The sequence below is a fragment of the Tiliqua scincoides genome, chromosome 3 (genome assembly GCF_035046505.1).
Source record: "Tiliqua scincoides isolate rTilSci1 chromosome 3, rTilSci1.hap2, whole genome shotgun sequence".
Taxonomy (NCBI): domain Eukaryota; kingdom Metazoa; phylum Chordata; class Lepidosauria; order Squamata; family Scincidae; genus Tiliqua; species Tiliqua scincoides.
The window spans coordinates 157,287,191-157,311,756 of NC_089823.1; the positions used below are offsets into that span (position 1 = coordinate 157,287,191).

The 24,566-nt window shown below is 41.9% G+C and overlaps 1 protein-coding gene across 5 annotated transcripts in view; it reads left to right on the forward strand.

Annotated features, from left to right (window-relative positions):
- Window positions 1-24,566, forward strand: part of PCDH15 (protocadherin related 15) — a 455,608-nt gene that overhangs the window by 136,690 nt on the left and 294,352 nt on the right. For all 5 annotated transcript variants that reach the window (XM_066618750.1, XM_066618749.1, XM_066618751.1 and 2 more), the window contains exons 4-5: window positions 6,399-6,559; window positions 12,281-12,436. In XM_066618750.1, the coding sequence (XP_066474847.1) occupies window positions 6,399-6,559; window positions 12,281-12,436 (317 nt within the window). The remainder of the gene's footprint in view (window positions 1-6,398; window positions 6,560-12,280; window positions 12,437-24,566) is intronic.

A 24,566-nucleotide genomic window follows, 5' to 3' on the forward strand; every position in this document is an offset into this window, starting at 1 on the left:
GTTTGTACTTCTGCATACATCTATGCAGTATGTAGAAAGTATTACTCCCCCCCCCCCAAGTATACAGGCACCATTATCTTTCTTTTTGATGACTGTGTTTTGCTTCCAAACTGATAGGCTCATTAGGTTTCCAAATCCTGAATCCATGATGGATACAGAGATTTCTCTCTTGAAGCTCTTTTGGAGCACACAGTTTGAAAATTATTCTGTTACTATATAAAGGTTCTTTGGATGGAGGAAAACTTGAATGGAGAGATTGAAAATGGCAGATAGTGTATGTGCGGGAATATTTGAGGGTCTAGTTGTGAGGGAGATTCATAGTGACTCATGAGAAAGTACAGTATTAAGAACTTGCTTACATGGACTTGGAGAGGGAAATCTGCAAACATGCATTTCTCCCCCCTCCCCAAACACCATCATCCAGTTATTGCTGCTTCAGAGAATGTGCAATCACTTGGCATAACCACAGGATGAAATTCCTGAGATAAGTGGAAGGAGGTGTGGTCCACAACTTCGCACTTGTTTACCATCAGGTATGTGGCAGGAGGAGGACCCCACCTCCACTCTCATCACAGCTGGCAGTCCAGCAGCCACAAACCCTACACTGCCAGCAGTGGAGTGCAGCTCCTAGCAGAGTTCTGCTGACAGAGAGGCAGGGAAGGGGCTGGGATCTGGGTGGGACGGGGGCAGGACAAAGTAATGCCAGCAGCTACCAGATCCCAAACCCCTGTCCTAGGCTTGGCATGTCTCCAGCAGTCTCCTTGGGGTTATGCCAGTAACTGAGCTGGTATAGGATAGAAATTCATTTTTGGGTTCTTAGGCCACCAAAAGTCTGAAACGTTTCCTGATGTTTTGCCTCAGCTGTGTGGGGCTTTCTCAAGGGAATGAAATAACTACACCAACAGCAGGCGGAGCTTTGAGGAATCCCATAAGTTGGGGAAGTAAAGGAAGTCTTTCCCCCTTACCCCTGTCAACCAGCATCTTCCCAGGGACAGCATGTAGGATGTGGCTGACACTGTGCCCTTCATCCTACGCACCGTTGCCGGATACAGTTTGTAATTTCCTTTTCTCTCCCCCCTCCCCCATGATTAACTCTTTTGAACTTCAGTAGTATAGTCTTATATTTAAATGAAGAGTACTGGGATTTTCTGGCCAGTCACCATCTCCTGCAGCCAAATTTCAGGTGTGTTGGGGAGTGACATTTTAGTTTCAGTAAGAAGCAAATGCGCCTGAGAAATCCTTTTCATTTAAAAAATGACCTGAAAACCTGTTTGGGAGAAAAAAACAGAAATTGGATAAATATGTTGATTCAAAGTGTGTGTGTTTTTGTGTGTGGGAATAAATGAATAAGAGCACAATCCTACCTTGATGTTGGACCAGCATAAGTTCTTTAAACTGGCCTGGGAATGTTGCAAACCTATGCCTCCTTGTCAGTTGGCTGGGCAGTCTCAAGGATTTGCACCAGGCCGCAGAGTCCATGCCCAGCCTCTGCGTTGCCTGGACCTGGTGAGTTCACACCAGCTGGTGCAGGGGGTTTGGGAGGGAGTTTCTGGGGCATTTCAGGGTGGGGGGAGGACAGTTTAGCTGGCCCAGATCCGAGTAGCCCCACTGAGGTGGCTGCTGCGCAAGATGGGGTAAGGGGAAATAAATCCCCTTACTCTGAGTTGTGTGGGTTCCAATACAAACCCTGCAATGGATACAGCGTAGACAAGCTGGCCTTCCAACACAGGTTAGGATTGGACTGTTAGTTTGTGTCTATGTTTTACTTACGTATTTCCTATATGCTGAGCTTCTGCAGCAGACACCAAGTATGAATCATTTTATTAAGGACCTTATGATAAGAAGTTGACTTTGTTCTCACAAGCAGTGACAGTACAGTGATAGTACCTGGAGCAGAGTGATAATGTTATCTCTTTGGAGGTGAAATGCCTTTCATGAGCAAGAGCTTCCCCCTTTACAAATAGGTGCACTTCTCTAAACATTCCCTATTCACCAGCATTTGTGTAGAACCATCAGTGTGACCCCTATTGCTAAAAGTTTCCTAACAGTCAGATTCAATGTTGAGAATATCAGAATATGAAATGATGCACTAGGCACTGATACTCCATTAGATAGTAAGTTAATTTCAAGGGGGAGAGTAGCACTCTAATGAAATAGATTCAATGGCAAAGGCAGTTCTCACTATTAAAGTCTGATTCATTAGTTAATATATCTGTGTGCAAATAGAAGTACAATCCACAAATGGGTTGAGGAAGGTAATGTATTCTATGTTGTAAGTCTTGATGTGTTGCTTGTAACAAAAATCATTATATTAATTTTCATACTCCTAAAGCTGCTGTGTAATATTTGATGCCCTGTGATCTGTGATTAGATTTAGCTGTTCGCTGTCATTATAATTTATTAGTTTATGATTTCTGCTTACAGTTTTCATAAATTTGGCTGTTGTTATTATCAGTAAGGAGCCCAATTGCTATAAGAGAGCCAATGCAAATATAATCAAAGGAGGGAGTAATTTCCAACTTCTACTCATTTCTCCATTTTAAACTTGGCTGTCCTGTGTTATAGTAATCCAACTGAGGTGTAACCAAAGCATGAATAACTGTGGCCAGGCAGGGACAAATGGTCAAGGCTGCCATTTTAACTAGAGCTGATCAAAGGCATTCCTCATCATTAGCTCTATCTCTTCGTCCCAAACAATCTCATGTTCAAGCAGCACTCTCAAACTGGGGACCTAATTCTTCAGGGGGAATGCAATCCCATCTAAAACAGGTTGAAGGCCAATTCCAAATGAGTTAACATCTGGCAACCAACAGCAGCTCCACCCAGTTTAGATTAAGTCTCAAATGTGGCATTTTGGTCTAGCTGCTAGAGACCCTGGTTTGGGAGCCTTGGCCAGCAGATCAGATTGATATAAGGCAGCAGTGGGGTTCCCGTGGTTCTATAAAGATGCTGCCTCTAAACCTGGCTGTTAAGTCCAGCCATTTACTGCCTGGTCCTACTTGCCTGTTCTTGCCTTCCAGCAACATTACCAAACTGTCTCCAAACTACCATCTGCCTTCTTGAATTTATTTTTAAATAGTTTGAATTTTTGTACTCTTTTTTCCAACAGACACTAGCTGCAAGTTTTGTAATTATTTGTAACCACTGCCTGGGTGGACAACTGGAAACCATTCATGGACTTCCTGTGCGTTATGGGGAAAGTGGGCCAAGTGATCTATGGATTTGATGAGTAGATAGGAGTTAACTTTTATGTTTTTTTTTATTTTTCTATTTGTGTGAAAAATTTATTTTATAATAGGTGTAGACTGTTAAAGTTTGATAATTTTTTGTATGATTTTGTAGCAGAATAAGAAATGTCATTTGAGATCTCCACATTTGCCATACAATTTGTAATATTTTTTTTAATTTTGTGTGTGTGTGTGCGTGTGTGTGCTTAAGGCTGTGATCCTAACCACACTTTCCTGAGAGTAAGCCCCAATGAACAAAATAGGACAATTTGAGCTCACAATTTGGGCTGTTCTATTTTGGGCTATTCTGTTTTGTCCTAAAAATTGCCCATTAGAAGAGGGAATTCACTCCCAAAGAGAAATAGTGGCTTCTGGGGCAATTTCCCACTTTGAAATTTCCAAGTTATTACAATTAGAATCCTTTGTCTTCCTTAAAGAATGACATCAAGATCAGTGGTAAGAAATTGAGTGCTGTGAAAAACAGACCCTTTTAGAATGAGTTTGTTTTCTTTGTCCTGATGCTTTTCTTTATTGATATAAATGGTAAAAGCAATGGTAGCTTAATGGAGTGTCACCACATTGTAGTCTATGGATGCATTGCTTAGTTTAGCAATGTGTGAGCTGACTGTCGAAACATATGTTAACCGAAAACTAAGCTGTAATGCAACCAATAACTTTGCCAGTCTGACTTGCCAGTTTTATAGAGGCACTTCACATGCAAATAACTAGGTACTTTCAACCCAAGAGGGAGACGGGCACTGAGGACAGAATTCTCCATGACAAATCAACACTGGCAGGCAAGAGCTGCCAAAGGGGGGATTATGTGAGGAAAGTGTTGCACCAATTCACACAGCAACAATGTGAGACAATGATTTCCTCTGCTCCTGCTACTATAGAAATGAAAATGTAGCAGCAGCAGCTCTTGTGCCATGGTACTGTCTGGGATGCATCACTTACATGAGAGCTATGACATTTGCAGTTCATACGCACCTATGAGTATATATATGGGCTCTGTGGAATATAATTGTATGAAGTGTTGACAGCATTTGTCACTTCCCTGCTGGATGATGTATATAGAGAATTCTGCTGTTGCTGTCTTTTTCCCCTTTCTCAGAATATCTGTGGTGAGTTGATACTTATGAAAAAGCGGGAGCATGTAGCACACAGTAGGTTTGAAGTTATGAGAATATACGTAGATATGGTCCAATTCTTAGAGACCCAATGGACCATAGAGAAGGACTGGAGAATCAAATGGAGAACAAAGAACAAGACCAAAAAACACGAGACTTTCACAAGAGTTTTCCATATGTTTTTTACCCATAGAATCCTATGGGATTCTTAGCTGGGGATGTTTGAATCATAGGTTCCTATTGATAAGAAAAGACCCATAATGAGTTCTGCCTTTGTCTCACCCACCCAGTTGATAGTGTGGCAGCTTGGTGGGCGGCCATTGGACCATCTTCTAAATTTAGCTTAATTGTGAAATTGATGAGAAAGTCAGGGAAGAGTAATAAACTATTGAGAGCTCAATCCTATGCATATTTACTCAGAAGTAAGCCCCATTATAGTCAATAGGTTTCCATAGGATTGCAACCTCAAGCTGCTGTTTCAGCAGGATTTAGAGCTGGGAAGCATCATCTCCATTTTGGAGATATTAACATTTAAGCCAGAGTTTATCAAACTGGGATGTCACAACGCCCCAGCCTGAGAAACTCTGCCTCTGTCCCCTTAAGGGAGCAAATTTCAACCTTTTTCATCTCACTGCACACTGGCAAGGTACTAAAATTGTCAAGGTGCACCATCGGTCTTATGACAATTGACAAGGCACATTCCTCAATGGCCATATTAATACTTATTAAATAAATAAATAAATTTGCCAAACTCCCATGGCACACCTGTAGACCACTCATGGCACACCAGTGTGCCATGGCACACTGGTTGAAAATCGCTGCCTTAAGGGGTGGGAGAGGCAGGATTGCACTGCTGCTGGGAACAGGAGGGTGTTTTTTTTGTTTTTGTTTTTACCTGCAGCCAGCACTGGAGTCCTGAGGGGCTCAGGGAGCCCTCCAAGGGCTCCCCATGCATCTAAACATCTAAAAATACAAAAAAAAATGGCTTGTTGTTTTTGTCAGGAAACTGGAAGTGCCCATTCTTTGTTATTTTTAGATGTTTGGAAGCACAGGTAGCCCTGTGGAGGGTTCCCTGGACACCCCAGGACTCAAGCACTGGCTGCAGGTAAGTAAAAAAAAAAAATCATTCCTGTCCATAGCAGCCACACGATCCTGGGGATTGCATCACTGCCTTTCCTCTACCCCTCAAAGGGCTTCTCAGGCTGGAGTGTTGCAATACCCCAGTTTGAGAACCTTTGATTTAAACTGTAATCAAGGTCCATCCCAATCTGGATTATTGAATTTGGGGGAGGGGGGAAGAGGATTGTATGACTGAAGAGAAGAAGTGTGGTCTTCATGGCCAGAGAATTAGTGGCCTGATGCGAATAGCCCTTCTGATAGTGATGGTTCTGGTCTGACCCTTGATTCTCCAGGCAGGCACTCAGCAGTGTTTAAATACAAGACCCCTGCTTGTCTTGCATCAAATAGAAATAAACAGAAATACATTTTACACAATAGAAAATATGGTCTGACATTCCAAGTGGAATTGATATGGATTTTTAAGATAGTCTTTAGAAAGACTAGCTCTAGCAGCAAGATGTGGTAGTTTGTGTCCTGAGTTTGTGTCCTGAGTAGCTAGAAATCATATGAATACATATGCTATGTACTATTAATAAGCTAAGGAGAAATGCATTAGAGAGCAATTTTCTGGGACCAGTGGTTTATACTATTGAGACCTATTGGCTTATATCCCAAATCTGTATGGTGTATAGCCATAATTTTTTGAAATCTTTTTTACTTCCCATTTATTTTTCCTTCTGTTGATATACCCTGTTAGAAAATACTTCAGCTTAATTTAACATATTTAGTTCTGTTGTGACTATTCTTTGCTTATTTGCTCATTATTTTGGATAAAAAGCTGAGCTGTCAGGTTTTTTGAACAGTGATGCTTATAATTAGTGAATCTGGCATGTAGCATGAACAAACTTGCAACTGCCTTGCAGAAAACAAACCTCATTGTACATATGTAACACCCACTTGTTTTCACTCTTTCTGTTTTTAGGCACTGTCGTGGTAGACAACATGTTGATCAAAGGCACAGCAAGAGGACCTGATCCAACCATTGAACTAACGTTAAAGGACAACGTAGACTACTGGGTTATCCTAGATCCTATCAACCAGAGGCTTTATCTAAACAGTACTGGACGAATTTTGGATAGAGATGTAAGTTTGTCTCTTTCCCCACCCACCCCTGCTTCCTTTTGTATTAAACTTTCAATTTCCATAGATAAGAAATAACTTCTCGACTAACAAAGGCGGTAAATTAAGTGGATTTCTAATTAATAAAGGTAGCAAAATCTTGCCAGATGGTGAACATGAAAAGGTGAACATGATCTTGGAAACATGAATTCTATTAACATATTTTATGGTACTCTGATATTCAGTTCTATATCTGTTTTAAGTTAATTGCCTTTGCTATTGCAGCCCTAATGGGGAACTGCAGCCAATGGCCCAGTAGTGGATAAACCAGTTTCACAGCAATCTCTTGGCCGTGCCAGAGCCCATGAGAGGGGAGTATAGAGGTTAAATTGTACCCGGGGCCAGTGTACGAAATGTGGCATGGGGGCCAAAGAAGGGCTCAGAAATTTCCTGGGATCTCAGCTAGCCCTGTGAAGGGTAAAAGACAGAAGCCAGGCTAAGTGGGGAACCAAGTCTTGGAAGTAATAGACCTGGAAGACCAGTACACCTTGGCTCCAAAGACCTTTCTGACTGTCGCCACCCTCCCCTGCTGTGTTTTTCCCCCTCCCCACCCATGTTCCTCCCACCCCCATTGCTACTCTCCCCTTGCCCTGTTTCACCCCCCTCCCCTGTGGAAAAGGGCCCAAAAGAAACTTTGTACCCCCTGATAAAATTCCTCTTAGAGGCACTGGCTGGTGCAGGTTTGAGTAGACCAGCAGGGCAGAGAGGACTTATCCAGAAGATATCTCTAGGACTGCCCCCCTACAGGATTCAGCTCATGTTCCAGTGGCATGGCTGTATCAGCAGGGGAGATTTAGGTAGGACTGTATATTTTTATCATCATGGTCTCTGGCCAAAATAGGTTCTTTTTGGGTCTTCAAGCTGTACCTTGAAAAAAGTGCAAACTAATTCCTAGTAATACAGCCAGTGCTACTGCAATAGAGATGCATTTGGTTGTTGCAGGTCTCTATTAGCTAGTGCCCTCAGCACTATTATGGGTGGCAAGTGATAATATTAGAACTTGTTTTGTTTGTCAGCCTGGGAAGAAAAAGCAAGTTATAATTATATTTCAGTAAAATAAGTACGTGATACCTAAAGCTACCCTGCCTTCTCCAGAGAAGTTTTAAAGTTTAATAGAGTACGGGATGTGTACATATCCACACATGAACACAGATGGAGCTTTTAAAAGAAAAAAATTAGTGCAAGACATGCTACGCTGTAAATTTTCATGAATATTTTATTTCTTTTTTCAAAGGGACTTGGTGGTGAAAAATGGCAAGAGCAGAAGCTGCTGGCACTTTGCTCTAGTCAGTTTCATCACTATCACATCTGCCATGGAGAAATGGCTGTAATTTAGAATTTGGAACTGTAGTGAGCAGGTGTTTTTGCCCCATAGGCAGGCTGGCTGCCTTGCCTCACTCATGAAGTTGTGTTAGTTATCTAGCTAACTGCAAAAGCAGCTGTTGTGCCTATTTTTCTTTAGACCGTATTGTCTGTACACACCACATTAGTTGTCTTCCTCATTCGGCAAAGAAAAAAGAAAATTAAAATGGCCATATATTTTCTTCCCTCATTCACTCAGTACGCACACAAGAAATCTTCCTCCAGTGTATAATATTATATTGTATAACATTATTGTAATACTTTTTATTCGTGAATGTTTGTGAACCGAACTCTTTGAGTGGAAGAACCTATTGAAATTCAAAATGTGCCTTTTTCAATCAGTTATGTGCTCATGAGTAAGCAGATATATTCAGGTGATTGAACCATCTGACAGTGTAGTCCATACAATTTGCTTTTGTGTGAAAGCAGCTATGATTTGAATGTACACACCATAGGCAGAGTTCCTACTGAGTAAGCCAGGAGGGTTTCTCCCCTCTGGCCAAACCTGCAGCTTCTTTCTCCTGCCAATCAGTTCCTTCATTTGTTTTTTATACCTTCTTCATGTTTTGGGGCTCCAGGGCATACAACACATTCTTGGGTAAGGCTGATCTGGTGAAGCCCTGGAGCACCTAAGTTTTGAAGTTAACAGCCAAATACCTGGTCCTTTTTTATTAACTTGCTTTTCTTAAAAGAACTGAGATTTTTAAAAGACAGGTTTATAAGATATTCACTGTCCGTATTTATTTCAAGAGTGAACTGGTGCATTTCTATTTGATTTCAACAGATTGAGCTTCTTATTTGGGGAGGGGGAGTGCAAGAGAGAACAAACTTCCTCAGTAAATTTAATGAAGCATTTAGGCAGGATTAAATAAAGTGGAATTAGATAACTACATAAAAATGGAATCGTCAGTCAATATGTTATTTCGAGCTACTGAAAAATTTACTATCAAAGGATGGGTCTTTTTTCTGGATGGCTCATATATTAAAGAATAGGAGCAGGAGGAAGATATAAGCCTACAGTTCTCACAATGGAAGAAAGTAAACTTGTCACTAGGGGGCTGCAGGGGGTGCAAACTGTGCCAGGTGTCACCATCGGAGATGTGACACCAAAGAAGCCAGAAATTTCCTACAATTTCAGCTGGCATCTCAGAGAGCAAAAGGCCAACTTTTGAGAGTTGGGCCAATCAGAAGGCCAGGTCTACCAGGCAGGTAGACCTGGAACCCAGAGCCTCCTCTGCCACAGCTGACAGAAGGGGGGATTTTGGCAGTGAATATGGCTGCCATGCCTGTGGGTGGAGGAAGCCTCACTCCACCATCCACATGGGTAGACTTGGCCCCATGTGTGTAAAGGAAGGCCAACTCCGACTGGGAAGTCAGGTATACCTAGCAGGTAGACCTGGGCTCCTCATTAAGAAGGCTGGTAGACCTAAGCTCTGGAGATATTTTTCATCCGTTGCTGCCCTCCCCTCACACCATTTTGCCCCCTCCCTGCCTGTCCCCATTGCTGCTCTCCCCCCATCTTGCACTGTGATGCCACTGATCTGTATTAGGTCGTGTGTCATTTATGAATAAGTTAAATGATTTGGTCAGGCAGTAGGGGAACCTGCTTTGTGAATGGCACCAGATTATTTAATGTATGACATCAAACTCAGGCAGCCTATGAAGACCTTGAAAAGGAGCAGTGAATGGGCAGCAAATGAGATTTGGTATTAAGTGGGGGGATCCGACTTCATAAACTGATGGAATTGGCTCGAGTGAACCACAAAAGAGATCTTTGGACTGTGGCAGACAGCTTGATGAAGATATTGACTCAATGTGCTACAGTGATAGAATTTCATTTTAGTTATGATTAGGAAAGTGATTCAAAATAAAATGGCTAGCATCATAATGCCCTTATATAAATTTATACTGCTTCCACACTTGGAATACTGTGTACAGGTTCATTGCCGCACTGACAGTGCAATCCTAAGTATGTCTACTCAAAAGTAAATCCCATTTAGTTCACTGAGACTTTCTCTCAAGTAAGTGTGTTTAGGATTGCAGCCTAACTAAAACAAAAATAAATATAATGTGGAAAAAACAATGGAAAAGAACAAACAAAATTATCCACAGAATTATTCACAGGATCTTCTCTGTTCCAAAGCTTATTTTGGGGGCGGGGGGGGGGGAGAAGAAAAGAAGGATGGAAGGTTTGTATGATTTTTAAAAAATTATACCTAATTTGGAGAGAATGGGCAGACTGTTTCTCCCTCTTTCATTATAGTAGAAGAGTTGCTCATTGAAATTGATTAGTATTATGAGATTTGGGGCAGTTGAAAAGGAAGTCCTTCATAGAGGGCTTAATTTACTCATGGAATTACTTGCACAAGGTATATTGATGGTCAACGTTTGTGAGGCTTTAAAAGTGAATTAGACAAGTTCATGGAGAACGGGTTTGTGAGTGGCTGTTGCTTGTGAAAACTGAATCAAGTCCAGTGTGCCAGTTATACCAATTATTCCAGTGACTATGGAGCAAACAATGGTGGAAGGCATTGCCTTCATGCTCCACTTATAGATTTCCCAGGATGCTAGGTTGGCTCAATCTTTTTGTGCTTTTATAATTTGTAGAGCCATATATGGTGGTGCAGGTGACATTTACAGCTGCAAATTAAAATCTAAAGCCTACCTATGAAAGAAAAACCAGAATAAGATTATCATGGCTTTAATTTATGACATGTGATAGTATAGCAATGGTGTTAAAATTCTCACTTTGTCTGTTATGCCCTTGTGCTAATATGTAGCGAACATTTGTTAATCCAGCATATTAGTTATCTTTACATTAATTTTCATGGCCAATACTTTCTCTTGACAAACCAGAAATGCTATTAACTTGGCCTCAGGAATACAGAGGGTTTTTTTTTGCAGATAGCTTCATATTGGAGCATCTTGTTTTAAGCGCCAGTGTTGAAAGACTGGGTTCCAAACAGCAGTTTTGATGTTCCCAAAGCCAGTGTTTTTCTTTACTGATTTGTTTACTTTTCCCCCCTTGAACACCCAAAGACAGTGTCACATCACACACCCCAGTTTCAAAAGTGATATGTCATGTGAAATTGTTGTTTCCGAAAAATAAGCTTGAAAGCCCCCTTGGGCACAGAGATGACGCTGAAGTTCATTCAGCTGGGCTCAGAAAATAATTTTGAGACTCTGAAAAAGCCTGCCTCAAATGAGAGATGAGCTTCACAACTCCTCAAATACTTCCTCAGCTCAGTTTTAAATGGAACCCAGAGAAGAATTCCCAGCTCTTTCTCCATTCCCAAAACAGACTTTTCACCAACCTCTAGATTGGGAAGGGATTATGTGTTTCTCAAGGGAGAAAATGTGCCCCCTTCCTTCTTCTTACCCTAACATTGTTGTTTAAAGGTGCATAGGAAATTTACAACCCAAACTTATACCTAACACATGTCCTTGGTTCTTCCACTCAGTTGGCACTGACTGCAAAAAGCAGTCAGCGTCTGTCGCAAAAAGTGTTCCAACAGCACGTTGCCTGTGCCTTCCCGTGGCCGCCAGAGGATCACCCAGTCAGCAGGAGAGTTTGAAGGGGTAGTGGCAGGGCATAATGAGGGTAGGGAGAGGTGAAGCACGTGACTCAACCTGTAGATAAATTATTCCCAAACAATATACTAGTTTGATATATCAAAATATGGGAAGGAACAAAATCAGTTGAACATTCGTGGATGATAGGGCTGGAGGGGCACTAAACACCAATCTCATCTAATCATACACAAACCAGGCCCCTGACTAACTGCCAGAGCTGTAAGGCAGCAGTGGGAGGGCTGGGGGTGAAACTGGGTGAGGAAAGGGGGAGGAACAGGCAGAGAGGCTGGAGGAGGAAGTGGATCCCGTGGCAATAGCGAGCGCCGGATCCTATCCCTTCTTTTTTTGAGCCTCCCTTTCCTCTTTCTCTCCTTGGACTTGTGCCAGCTAAAGAGCTGTAACAGATCTGAGGAGATCCATTGCAGAGAAGGAGGCTTAAAGAAGGGAAAGGGGATATAATTCCCCTTTCCATTCCAAAGCTTCCCAGACCGCCTCTCCACTGAATGCAGCACACTTGTTTTCCTAATGGCTGCACCAGCATGGGGAGGGGGGGTTAGAACTGAGCCATTAGGCTGCAAGCCTGTGCACACATTTCTGAACTCAGTGTAACTTATTTCTGAGTAGATGTGCCCAGAATAGACTCAGATTGCACTGTGGATGAAGTGCATGACGTTTTACAGAAAAAAATACTGTATGCATCCAGACACTTCTTAAAATAACTCTGCTTTTATTTTTTCCCCTCTTTTATAGCCACCAATGTCTATTCAGTCTATTGTGGTGCAAGTCCAGTGCGTTAACCGAAAAGTAGGAACTGTTATCAACCATGAAGTTCGGATTGTGGTGAGGGACAGAAATGATAATTCTCCCCAGTTTCAACACCAGCAGTACTACGTAGCAGTAAATGAGGTTAGTTTGTTGTTGTTGTTGTAATTATTGCTGTCATGCTTCTTATCACTCTCTTCCTTTTTCTTTGATGTTTTGGTATGAAATCTCTTCTTACTCCTGTCATACCAATGCGTTTAAGATTTTCTTTTTCATTTGAATTTGAAACTTAGCTTGAACCTTCAGCATGCACGTATCACAGAAGGATGTAGAGAAAGATCTGCTGAATCTGGCCAAAAGCCCATCTAGTCCAACAGCTTACTTCCGGCAGTGGTCCACAGCTGCCTTCGGGAAGCCACAAGGAGGAGGAAAAAGCATACTTTTTTCCACCATTGCTCTTTTGCACTGGTATTATGTGGCATACTGCCGCTGGAGGTAGCCCATAGCCATCATGACTTGTCCTCTGTGAATTTGTCACAATCCCTTTTTAAAGCCAACCAAGCGAGTAGCCATCACCAATCTTGTGGCATTGAATTCCACAGATTAATTATATGGTATGTGAAGAAGTACCTCATTTTGTTTATCCTAAATCTTCCACCAGTCAGTGTCACTGGATCAGTGGGGCCCCCAACCCTCAGGAGCAACCTTTATGGAATGTCTGTGAGAAGAGAGGGTAGAAAAGTCTATTTCCATTAGTGGCTCTCCATTCACAGAACTTAGGATACCACTACTCTATTTCTCAGCTCAAATGCAGAGTACATCAAAACATTTCTAAGCTTGGTTTTTAAGGCTTTTATTTGGAAGTATTTATTGTCCATTCTGTTGGACAATAAATATCACCGATTAATATCACCAATTAACTGGCACAAGAGGAAAACTTATTTAAATGATCTCAACACCTGTTGTTTCAAGTTCCTGTGTAAAGAAGGCATTTATTGGTTGTTTTTGTGTCTTCAGGCTTTATCATTAGTTAGATTTTATTTGCTGGTGTTTTGGCATACCTTGAGCCGCATGGAGATTAGCTTGAAGTCCAAATAACTATAAACACTTATTCACCTCTATAATTGATTTTATTAGGTGCATTCAGTTATATAATGCCTTTGTTCTGCTTTATTCACAGTGTATATTCTCTGGGTACTTCAAAGAATGACTTAAATTTTTTAAACTCATTTTATTCATGTTCATTTTGTTCTCTCTCTCTCTCTCTCTCTCTCTCTCTCTCTCTCTCTCTCTCTCTCTCTCTCTCTCATTAGTTCCTCATAATGGCAATAGGCCACTAGTTATCACATGACTCCATAGGCCCATAATGTTCAGGAGGCTACTGATTAGCACATACATTGGCTCAGACAGACAGAGTAGCCAAACACGTCAGAAAATATGTATTTGCAGTAAAGGATATAGAGGATGAGTGGGAAAGTTGTTCATTGCCTAGAGAATTACTGTTGAGAGAGGCTAAGGAAGAATATGATAACCAATACACATGATAGGACTAGCTTCTATTGAACATAAGACCATCCCCACTGGATCAGACCATAGGCCCATCTAGTCCAGCTTCCTGTATCTCACAGCAGCCCACCAAATGCCCCAGGGAGCACACCAGATAACAAGAGACCTCATCCTGGTGCCCTCCCCTGCATCTGGCATTCTGACATAGCCCTTTCTAAAATCAGGATGTTGCACATACACATCATGGCTTGTACCCTGTAATGGATTTTTCCTCCAGAAACTTGTCCAATCCCCTTTTAAAGGAATCCAGGCCAGATACCATCACCACATCCTGTGGCCAGGAGTTCCACAGATCAACCACACACTGAGTAAAGAAATATTTTCTTTTGTCTGTCCTAACCTTCCCAACACTCAATTTTAGTGGATGTCCCCTGGTTCTGGTGTTATGTGAAAGTGTAAAGAGCATCTCTCTATCCACTCTGTCCATCCCCTATAATATTGACAAGTAAACAATTCATGCAGCATAAAAAGTTGCCTATGATATCTATTAAAGTGCCCGGTCACATTTTTTTTTTACTTAAGGATGGAATGTGCAAAATTAAGGGCCCATTACTATCGGTGGGGATATACTGGTGGCTCTCGTGATCCGTCAGCGCATCCCACAAATGCAGTAGCTGCTCCACTGTTCTACAGATTACTGCTACCACTGCAAGACTCAGAAGGTCACTCATGGGTGACAGCAGCTTGCAGATCGGCTGCCAAGCCAGTTAAGTTGGCAGTAGGGTGGATCATGGCAGGTATCGGACTCAACCAGGGTAGAGGTGAGGTGGGTCTTGGCGGCAATGACATCTACGAGCTCTAGATACCTTGTTCAGTGTTCAAACTGCCCCTTGATCCTAACAAATTTACACCAGCAAAATAACTGGCCTAGATCTGAGTAGGCATATAGGGGACCAATGCAGGAGGTAAGTACCTAATAATTTACTTACCTATCCTGGCCTGCCTGATCCCCAAGTAGCCCACAGGATGCAGCAGAGAGACTGGATTAGGGCCCAGTCCTATCTCACCTTCCAGCACTGATGCAGCCATGCCAATGGGGTGTATACTGCATACAGTGGGGGGGGGGGGGAGGTAGTCATGAAGGCCCCCTCAAGGTAAAGGAACATTTCCCTTATCTGAGGGTTGTGTTGCAGCTGCATTGGTGCTGAAAAGGTGGATAGGAATGAACCTTAAGTTTTTCTGCACTGTGCAGGCTAGCTGAGAAAAGGATTGGGCTGAAAGTCCATCACTGCCTGTGTAGGTTGTGAAAGGGAAGGCACTGGTTTCATTCTGCTGCCAATGAATCCTAGGAGCTGTGGTTAGAACACTCCCAATCTCCTCATCCAGTGAAATCAAATTCTAACATAATTTCTTACCTTCAAGTTTTCCTTTATTAGCCAAAGAGTGGCTATCCTACTCCCTGGCAACTGAGGCTGGCCCAGTGTGAATTCTGAGTAATGTTCTGTTACATGAAGAGATGTATCTCTTAATTCAGTTGCTGCATCATCTGGGCACATCAAATGATAACCAGTCTTGTTAGAAACCAATAGCATAACTGAGAGTATGGTTTAATAGGTGGAATTAGGGACAGTCAAAACTAGATTATGCCCTGCACGGTGACATTGTTTCTCATTGCTGGCAAACGCAACAGCCCTAGACAGACTCGGGTGGGAAGGACCTATAGCTGCACCTCGGAATGTTCTTACAGCCATTAATCACCTGGTTGAATTGGGAAGCTGGTTGTAAATGGAAAAATGTCAATTCTGCTAGGAGATCATCTGCAATAAAAATGTTCAAAATACCCCCTGGGCTGCTTCCCCACTGCTTGCAGTATAATGGTCTAGGATTGTGCCCAAGGAAAGGATCTCTCAATAAAATGCTTCATAGACTTTGATAATGTTCAGTGGACTTGGAAGAAAGTCAGACAGGAGATTGAGTTGATGGCCTTTGGACTGAAATTTCTGAGCTTTTACAAAGCTGAGGAAGTTTCACCTGTTACTTCACTTTTCAAAGGTGGGGTTTGTTTTATATTTGCATTTTCTCCAAAGTACCCCTTAGAAGACCTGAACTTTGCCTTCCAAAAAGGTAGTTGCAGCTGCTCCATATCATTTTAGTACTTGTTGTGGTTATTTTTGCTTTTCTGTAATAATTAAACGCAAAACATCGTTTTTAAAGATTGGCAATCAGTAAAACAATTTGCAGCTAAGAAAAATTCAAAGTCTTTTATTAAACCAAAGAAATAACAAGTAAAGGTATAAGTTATGCTTGTAAAACAGATTTTTAAACCGCAGAAATATTTAAAAGCACAGACCATTATGTATTAAAAGCTGGGTTAAACAAGTACATCTTTGGAACCAATATGTCAATCTATCCAGGAAAGACATTCCAAAGTTTCAGCGCTACAACAGAAAGGCTATTTAATGTCTTCCATGAGAGAGCAGAGTGGAAAGCTGATTTTGGGAATTAAGCAGATTCACATTTGAAAAGACAGAATTTTTCAGATAGGTATCCCAGTACTAGATAGCTATGGTGTTTAAAGACTAGCACAGATGCATGAAATGCAGCCAACAAATAGGTAACCAATGTAGTTGATACATGAGCAAAGTTATATGCTCCAACTAATACAGGCATCACTCCCCCAGTATCTACAGCAGATACGTTTCCTCCCCCCCCCCCCCCCGGAGATAAGGAAACCATGGATAAATGGGAACCCCATAAAAGGTTTAAAAATCTTCCCATTATGCACTCCCATTGCACAAATTACTTTTCTGCTAGTGTTTGTAGCCTTCCTGGGTCTTGCTGGTTCTTTGCTGACTACAAGCAGGAATAATAAATAATAATAATAAAACTTTATTTTTATCCCGCCCTTCTCCCTAGCGGGACCCAGGGCGGCTAACAACATATTAAAAAAACAATAGATTTTAAAAACATTAATACAAGCAGATAAAAACATTTAAAAACACACTACAGGGCCATAAAAACAGTAGTCAGATTAAAAGAGTAAAAGAGCAGATCACCGAGGAATCAAGCCTGTAAAACTAAAAGATGTATAAAAAAGTTAAGAAGGCCAGAAATCAGAAGGCTTGTTTAAACAACAGTGTTTTCAGGACTCGCCGAAAGCTCTCAAGAGAGGGAGCCATTCTCAAGGGGAAGGGAGTTCCATAATGTTGGTGCCACTACCGAGAAGGCCCTATTTCTTGCAGCCGCCCCCCGGACCTCCTTGGGTGGCGGCACTTGCAAAAAGGCCTTCTCTGATGACCTGAGATGGCGAGCCGGATTGTACGGGAGTAGGCGGTCTCTAAGATATCCTGGCCCAGAGCAGTATAGGAAACACTATCAGGAAGTGAGGCAGAGGACTGAAAAAAATGTAACGCTAAGCTCTTTGAATATCTTAAGCATCACATTCTTTTCAGTGCTTCCATATTGTAGATCACAAAGAGGCAGTGAGACTAGAGTTTCAAATCACTGTCCTTGGCCTCCATTCCACTAAATACTATGGAAGTAATAGTCTGATTCGTTGCTTAAATATACTAATGAGAGAGCATTTAATATTCTAGAAACTATAAACCCATGATGAGTTAATGAGGAGATGGAAGGTCTCAGTCAAGATAGGAATTTAACTTCTGAACTTTTACTCTCTCTATTTTTATGTAGTTTGATTATGTTGGTTGTCAAACATTGCATATGAAAAGTTATAGAAGCAGTCATCCGAGCAGCCAAGAGTTACTTTTGTGGCCCGACAGTACCTTTGTGACATAGGGGAGAATGGGAAGTTTAGAGGTTCAACTAAATTCTTATGATGAGACATATGTATAGTACATATAAATTTTTTTTCAGGCTGTAATATATTTCATTTTTAAGACTGCTCTTTAAAAATGATGCTCATTCCAAAAACATATATGAATGTGTGAATTATGGCTATTACATATTATGTTGTAGGCCAATGTGGAAAGGAGGAGAAACCACTGGTTAGGAGGCTCACATTGAGTGTTATACTTGCATTAACAATTAATAAACTTGTTAACAGACAATTGTGGCATATTTTCTTGTTTATAAAATATGTATAATATTCGCTGTTAAGTAATTTAGAATATACATCTACTTCTTATATCTATATGGACTCTGACCAAAAATAGTGGGTACCTAGAACATACAAGTTACGAACCTCTACAGTAGCAGCATCCCAGGAGCCGTGTAAAAGGACTACTGGACTTTTGGTGCTGCACAACTGGGACTGCAAGGTGATTGCCTAGCACCTGACAGCCCCCCATATACAGGTTGGTGGCTTGTGCTCAATTTCTTGGGTCACAAGTTGTACAGACCATCGATACACAAATGAATCACTATGGATTTCTCCTTAATGAATGCCACCTTGCATATCTTGGGGTTAGTTCAGAAGCATGTCATATGAGGACAAGTTAAAGGCACTTGGTTTGTTTAGCTGGGAGGAAAGAAGATTAAGGTGAAACTGGATAGCAATAGCTTGCATTGATATGCTTTAAATAGTCCACTGGATCATTGGTTCTTTTGCAGTTGCAAGAATTTTATTATGATGAGGTAGCTCTGAAGGTCAGTGAGTCCATTTACTAGGCTGTACTGTCATAAATCTTAGTATGTCTCAATGCCAGCTTTAACAGACCGTGGGCATGGCGTGTTTTGGGTAATAACTGCTTGAGGAAATTATCACAAAATTTACAGATCTTCAATTTTCAGAGGAAGTGTTGTTTAAAACTATTTAAAACTTCCTCAGCGTATAGGATCGCAGTGCTATATTTAAGAAGATTCCAATCCAGGCATTTCCGTCCCTAATAAATGCAAAGGTTTAAGATAGTTTGCTGTCTCAGTTTTGAAGCATGTTTACCCATTTTATAACACAGTTACAAAGACAGTAATTGCCCATTTTCAATTGATGTCATTTTCCTGTTTTTGGAAGATAATTCTTCTGTTTAGTTTAACCTCTTTGTCAGAAGTGTGATATGTGTCTAGTCAAGTTTGAACTCTTATTGTCTAAAACTCTTTATATGGATTCTGTTGATAATTGTAACTTAAAGTGAATGTTTTTCACTTTTAATATAATTACACTTTTTATCTCTTATGGTATTGAAATACTTCATCTCAGTGGATGCACATCATCTGCAGCACATTAGTGTACCATAATTACCTGTAAATCTTATTTTGTTGTGCTGTGCAAATGCTCAAGAGCAAATTATATTCTGGGAAAAAAAAATCTCTTAATAAGCCACAAATGAAGAATTCATGGAAGTAATAAAGTAATGAATGCATGTAATGGAAGTTATATTAATTTAAGACATAAATTACTGAAGTGTATTTCTAAAGCTTAAGTGCTCTGTATATAGATAAGATTCTCTCTTTTTATTTACTATGCATCTGCTTTCTCTGGGAATGCAAGAAATTTTATCTTGCTGTTGGTGGCAATAGTAGACTTTTGTAGACTATCTTATAAAAGAGCTACTTGGGCTGTTTTGAGGATGGAGCTCTTGATGGCTGAAACTCTAGTTGAGATTTTATTTATTTATTTATTTACACTACTCTTCCTTGAAGGATCTCAGGGTGAAGTACATAGTTCATTCCCTCCTTTTATTCTCACACGAACTCTGTTGAGGTAGATGAAGCTGACAGATAGTGACAAGCCCAAGGTCACCCAGGAAGCTTCATGGTTGAGAGGGGATTTGAACTTGGATCTCCCAGGTATAAGTCCAACTCAAACCACTGCTACATCATACTGTGTTTACCCTTGGGCTGCTATTGGCTTCAGTGACAAGAGAGAACCAATCAGTTGAGTTCTGAAGAGCATTTTGGAAATCTTCACACTAAAGGTGTGAGACACTTAATGATGGGGATATGTTCTTCCTGTTGTTATGCAATTAGATCGTTATGCAAACATTCAGCCTCATCTAGTGCTTTTGTGTAAATAGACTCACACTGTGCAGGCTTCTGGATACTGACTGCCTCATTTAGAGCCTCTTCTTTGTTGTGTAGACGCTTGCTGTACAGGCTACTGGAGACCCATTAAGAGCCTCTTTGTTGTGCTTTGATGACCTGAAGTATATGCGGTCTGTCGTTAGGTGGCCCATTGTTTGAGAGCCAGGATGGTGTAGTGGTTTGGGAGCTGGACTTAGCCCTGGATGATCCAGGTTCAAATCTCCCCTCAGCCACAAAGCTTCCTGGGTGACCTTGGGCCAGTCACTTTCTCTCAGCCTCACCTACCTCACAGGGTTGTTGTGAGGACAAGAAGGAGGGGAGGAGCAGCTGTGTAAACCGCTCTGAGCTCTTTGGAGAAAGAGCGGTATAAAAATGTGAACAAATAAATAAAATAAATAAATTGTTAAACACCTGTAATTTCTAATTATGTAACCAACCAAATAACCTATGCCCTATTAGCGCACTATGCACTAATAACCTTAAGTGGAAATGCGTTTTCCAGATTTTGAGTATTGCAGTGGAAACTGACTGTACTGCCTGCTTACTGAACAAACAGGTGCAGCCTGTTTGACCGCAGATTTTATATCTGCAAGTCTGGCGAATGCGGTTCTCATGAATCCACATTGACTCAGACTGGGCCCTACCTGAACCCTCCAAAGGTGACTGGAGCTGTGCTCTGGACACCTCCAGAGGGCTTTCTGAAGCTTTCTGATGTCCTCAGAGGCCACGCACATCCACCTGCAGCCTCTCCAAACTTCAGAATGGCTGTTACAGGCAGAAAAAGCTACTTCTGGTTTTCCTTGGGAAACCAGAAGTGACTTTTTTTTGCCTTTTAAGGCATTGTGAGGCCTTTGCCTTTGTGTTCTTTAGAAAGCCTTTCAGAGGCAACTGGACTGCTGCTCCAGTTGCTTTCAGAGGGTTTAAAGGGGCTAAAACCATGGTTTTTGGTATCCGTGGTGTGGGGTCCAAGAACGGATCTCTTGGAGAGACTGAAGCCCCACCTGTACTGCTGCTCTTGTTTTCCTGTTCTCCTCTTAAATTATTTTCTCTGATTCCATTAAATGTTTCAGAACATAGATGAGTTAGAGAAATCAGAACATCGTCCGTGTTATTTCTGTGTCTACACACACACACACACACACACACACACACACACACACACACACACCTCTGCATTCTTATTGTCTTCAGAATGTATATGACTAGGGGCCCAATTCTCTCCAATTTTCCAGTGTTAGTGCAGCCACATTGCAACTCAGAGTTGAAGGAACCAGCATTATGTTTCCTTGAGGAGGCCTCCCTGACTGCCCCTACTTCAGGATGCTGCTGCATACGCCCTGTTGGTATGGCTGCATCAGCACTGGAAAATTGGATAGGATTTGGCCCTAGGTCTCTTGCATTTACTATTACTTGATTCCCACTAGTATTGGGAACTCGAGTCAAGTGATTTGGACTCAAATTATGAAAATGCGTGATTTTGGGTGACTCAGCGACTTGTGAGTCACGTACGTGGAAGACTAAAAAAGACTTGAGTCAGGGCCGCCCTGACTTGGCACTAATCCCCACGCATGTCTGCCTGTGTCTTGGGGTGCTTGCTTACTATTTTCGCCACATGAAAAACCTCTTGGGGCCAGCATTCCGTCAGGTGAGCAGCAGGGAGTTCCAGTTGGGAAACAGGAAAGGATTAATGAATTGGGTGGGAGGGGGGAGGCGAGAGTGCAATTCCCCCCCCCATCTCAGATAGAAAGGAAGGAACCAATGATCATTGGACAAAATGCGGGCATTTGTATATTTTCATAGGCTGAGGGAGGGCAGGAGACAGAGCCCAAGGGGGTTCTTGCCTTGCAATTGACTGCAAAAGCCCAGGAAGACAGGAGAAAACTCTTTTGCAGATTCTGCTTTCCAACCTCATGGCTTCTTGCCTCTGTTGTTACTTGGGGGAGCAAGCCCCACTAAATGACTGGCTACAGTGGGACTACTTCTGAGTAGAGCTGCAAGGATCTAGTCGTCTTGGCAAGCTTTCCAGCTGCTGCTCATGACCCTCCTACTCCCTCTTGCAGCTTCTGCCCCTTCTCACTCACTGGCCCTCCCATCCCTTCTGCCTGTTTACAGATGTGCCGGGAGTGTTCAAAGAGATCTCCGACACACACGCTCCCTGGCAGCAGCCCCGTTTTTCCCCATGGCTGACTTTTTAAAGGAGGGTTACTCGAATTGAGTACATTAGAGTCACTAAAGGGTGACTTGGAGACTTGGAAAGTGCCCCCGTTAGAACTATTTTCCGAGTTGAGTTGTGGGGGGCAGTGACACTGCGACTCGACTCAAGTCAATCCCCGCTGGGTTTTCCCAACACTGATTTCGAGTTTCTCTCTCCTTCTCTCTCTCTCATTCACACGTACAAACCACTCTGCTTCCTGAGTTTTACCCATCATGTATCTGATGTAATTTATGTTACAATAAATAATGTGCCCAGTATTCAACTTTTCAGTGCTGATGTAGCCACAATGGAGCCCCAAGGTAAGGGAACAACCATTATTTAACTTGAGAAAGCCTCTGTTACTGCCTCCCCCCCCCCCACTGCATACCTCCTTGGCATGGCTGCATCTGTGCTGGAAAGATGGATAGGACTGGGCCCTTGTTTTTCTTGTGCCCCAAGACACTTTGGGCACGATCCTAACCAGGTCTACTCAGAAGTAAGTCCTATTTTGTTCAATAGGGCTTACTCTCAGGAAAGTGTGGTTAGGATTGTAGCCTTTGTTGTTTTTAGTGCTGCAGAGTAAGACAACTTCCCTCTGACATGCTGTTTACTTAGATGCAATAATATGTTTATGCATTTGCCCAGAACCAGTTTGTGTTGTAGATAATAATGTGCCTTTCACATTTGGCTGTTGGATCGGTCTTTCAGTACACTGATTTGGCTAATGTTAGGGGAGAATATAGATAGTTTTTCATATTCAACTGAGCTGCTAAGAAGCTACCTTCTCCTCCCCCCCCCCCCGCCCCATAATAAGTAAAGGGAGACTTTAGATTCTTTTTTTAAAGAAAATAGCTTTACCTAATATTCTCTACCCTAGAGAAAGGGCAATAGTTCACAAGCTATTTTGCAGTATACTGTCAGAAGGAAATTGGTAGGAAGGCAATTTTGTGTGACAAAGGATGTCATAAGACCATTCCCTATATCTATAGCACTATGTCAGTTTTGTCATCTCAGGACTGATTACTAAAACATAGAGACTGCTTATTACAGCACACAGAAAACCATGAAACAAATGATGCAGCATTGCTATGTGTTGTATAAAATCCATTATTTTTGTTAAACAATAGTTGTTATAGATGTGAATTTCAGGCAGAACTCTTTTAGCTTTGCTTTAAGTTCATACTGCAGGTAGATGTCAAAAGAAATCTCAAAACCAGCTACCTGTTACATCAGTTTTCTGTTCCGTTCCTTCTCTTGGAAAACCATTCTCTGGAAATATGTACGTATATCATTTTATGTAATATGAAATATCCTCTTAAAATATTAACTGTTTGGTATATTTTTTTCTTTGTTCATAACGTGGCCAATAGACAGCTTATTTGGGAAATAAGAAATATTTCTCAAGTGGAATGAGAAAATTAGCTAATTAATACTGCAATCCTGTATGTACTTACTTGGGAGTAAGTTCCATTAAACTTAATGGGGCTTACTTCTGATAGGCATAGGACTGCACTATAAGAGGACTAACAACCCAGTCCTATCTAGCTCCCATGTGCTGATGCAGCTACACTAAAAGGGTGCATGCTACATCCCATGTGGGAATTTCAAACAATGAAAGCCTCTTCAAACTATGGGAACATTTATTCCCATGCCCTGGGGTAAGTCCTCACAGTCTCTCCGGGTCTACTCAGACTTTGGAGTTGTGCCCCATATTGCCCTGCAGCTTCCTGGTCACAACAGGCCTGTAACCTACCAAAAATCAGGTTGCAACACAAAGTTTGAGAAACACTAATCTAGGTCATTGACTTTCCCAAGGGCTACGTGAGACCCAATATGTAACTAATGTTATTTTAAACCTATGAGACTGAAGGATACCAATGATGACAATCCTGTAAAAATGAACCTGTCATTGATAATGGCTAGTGATAATGAACACAGACTTACTTCTGAGTAAGCATGCATATGAGTGCATTTTATGTTTATTTGAGATATATTTTTTTAATCCCACCTTTCTGTTTTGTTACATTTGGTGTAAACTGCTGAAACCTGCTCCCATGAGTTTGAGATGAAAGAAGCCTTAAGTATATGTATAGTTATACTTAAAGAAACTACACTTAACTATTAAGGGCAAACTTGGACCAATCCTGAGCGCCCTGTGGGCCAACGCAAGTCCCTTACGCCAGCCCAGTACTGTTGCGAAAGTGCCTTAAAGCACTTTTGCACCGATTTGTGAGTCGGGGAGGCTGGCGTGAGGACTCGCGCTGGCTTTCCCATGCTGGAGTAGGCCCCAGGCCTGGTAAGTTTGTGCTGGTCTTTCCAGGCTGGCACAGGGATCTGGCGGGGGTGTGGGGAAGGCAGGAGGAAGGTGTTTGGGGGAAGGGGAGGGCAGGCAGTAACAGGGTGGGGCCAGAATCCAGTACCTATGCCAGATCCTATCCCCATTCCTGGGCAGCCTGGGGTAACCACGGGCTGCTTGGATCTGCACCACCTCTTTAGGTGGTGCAGATCCGAGTAGCCTTATTGGGGCTGCTGCAGTGCAACATGGGGGTAAGGAAAGCAATTCCCCTTGTCCTGGGCTGCTCCACTTTTGGC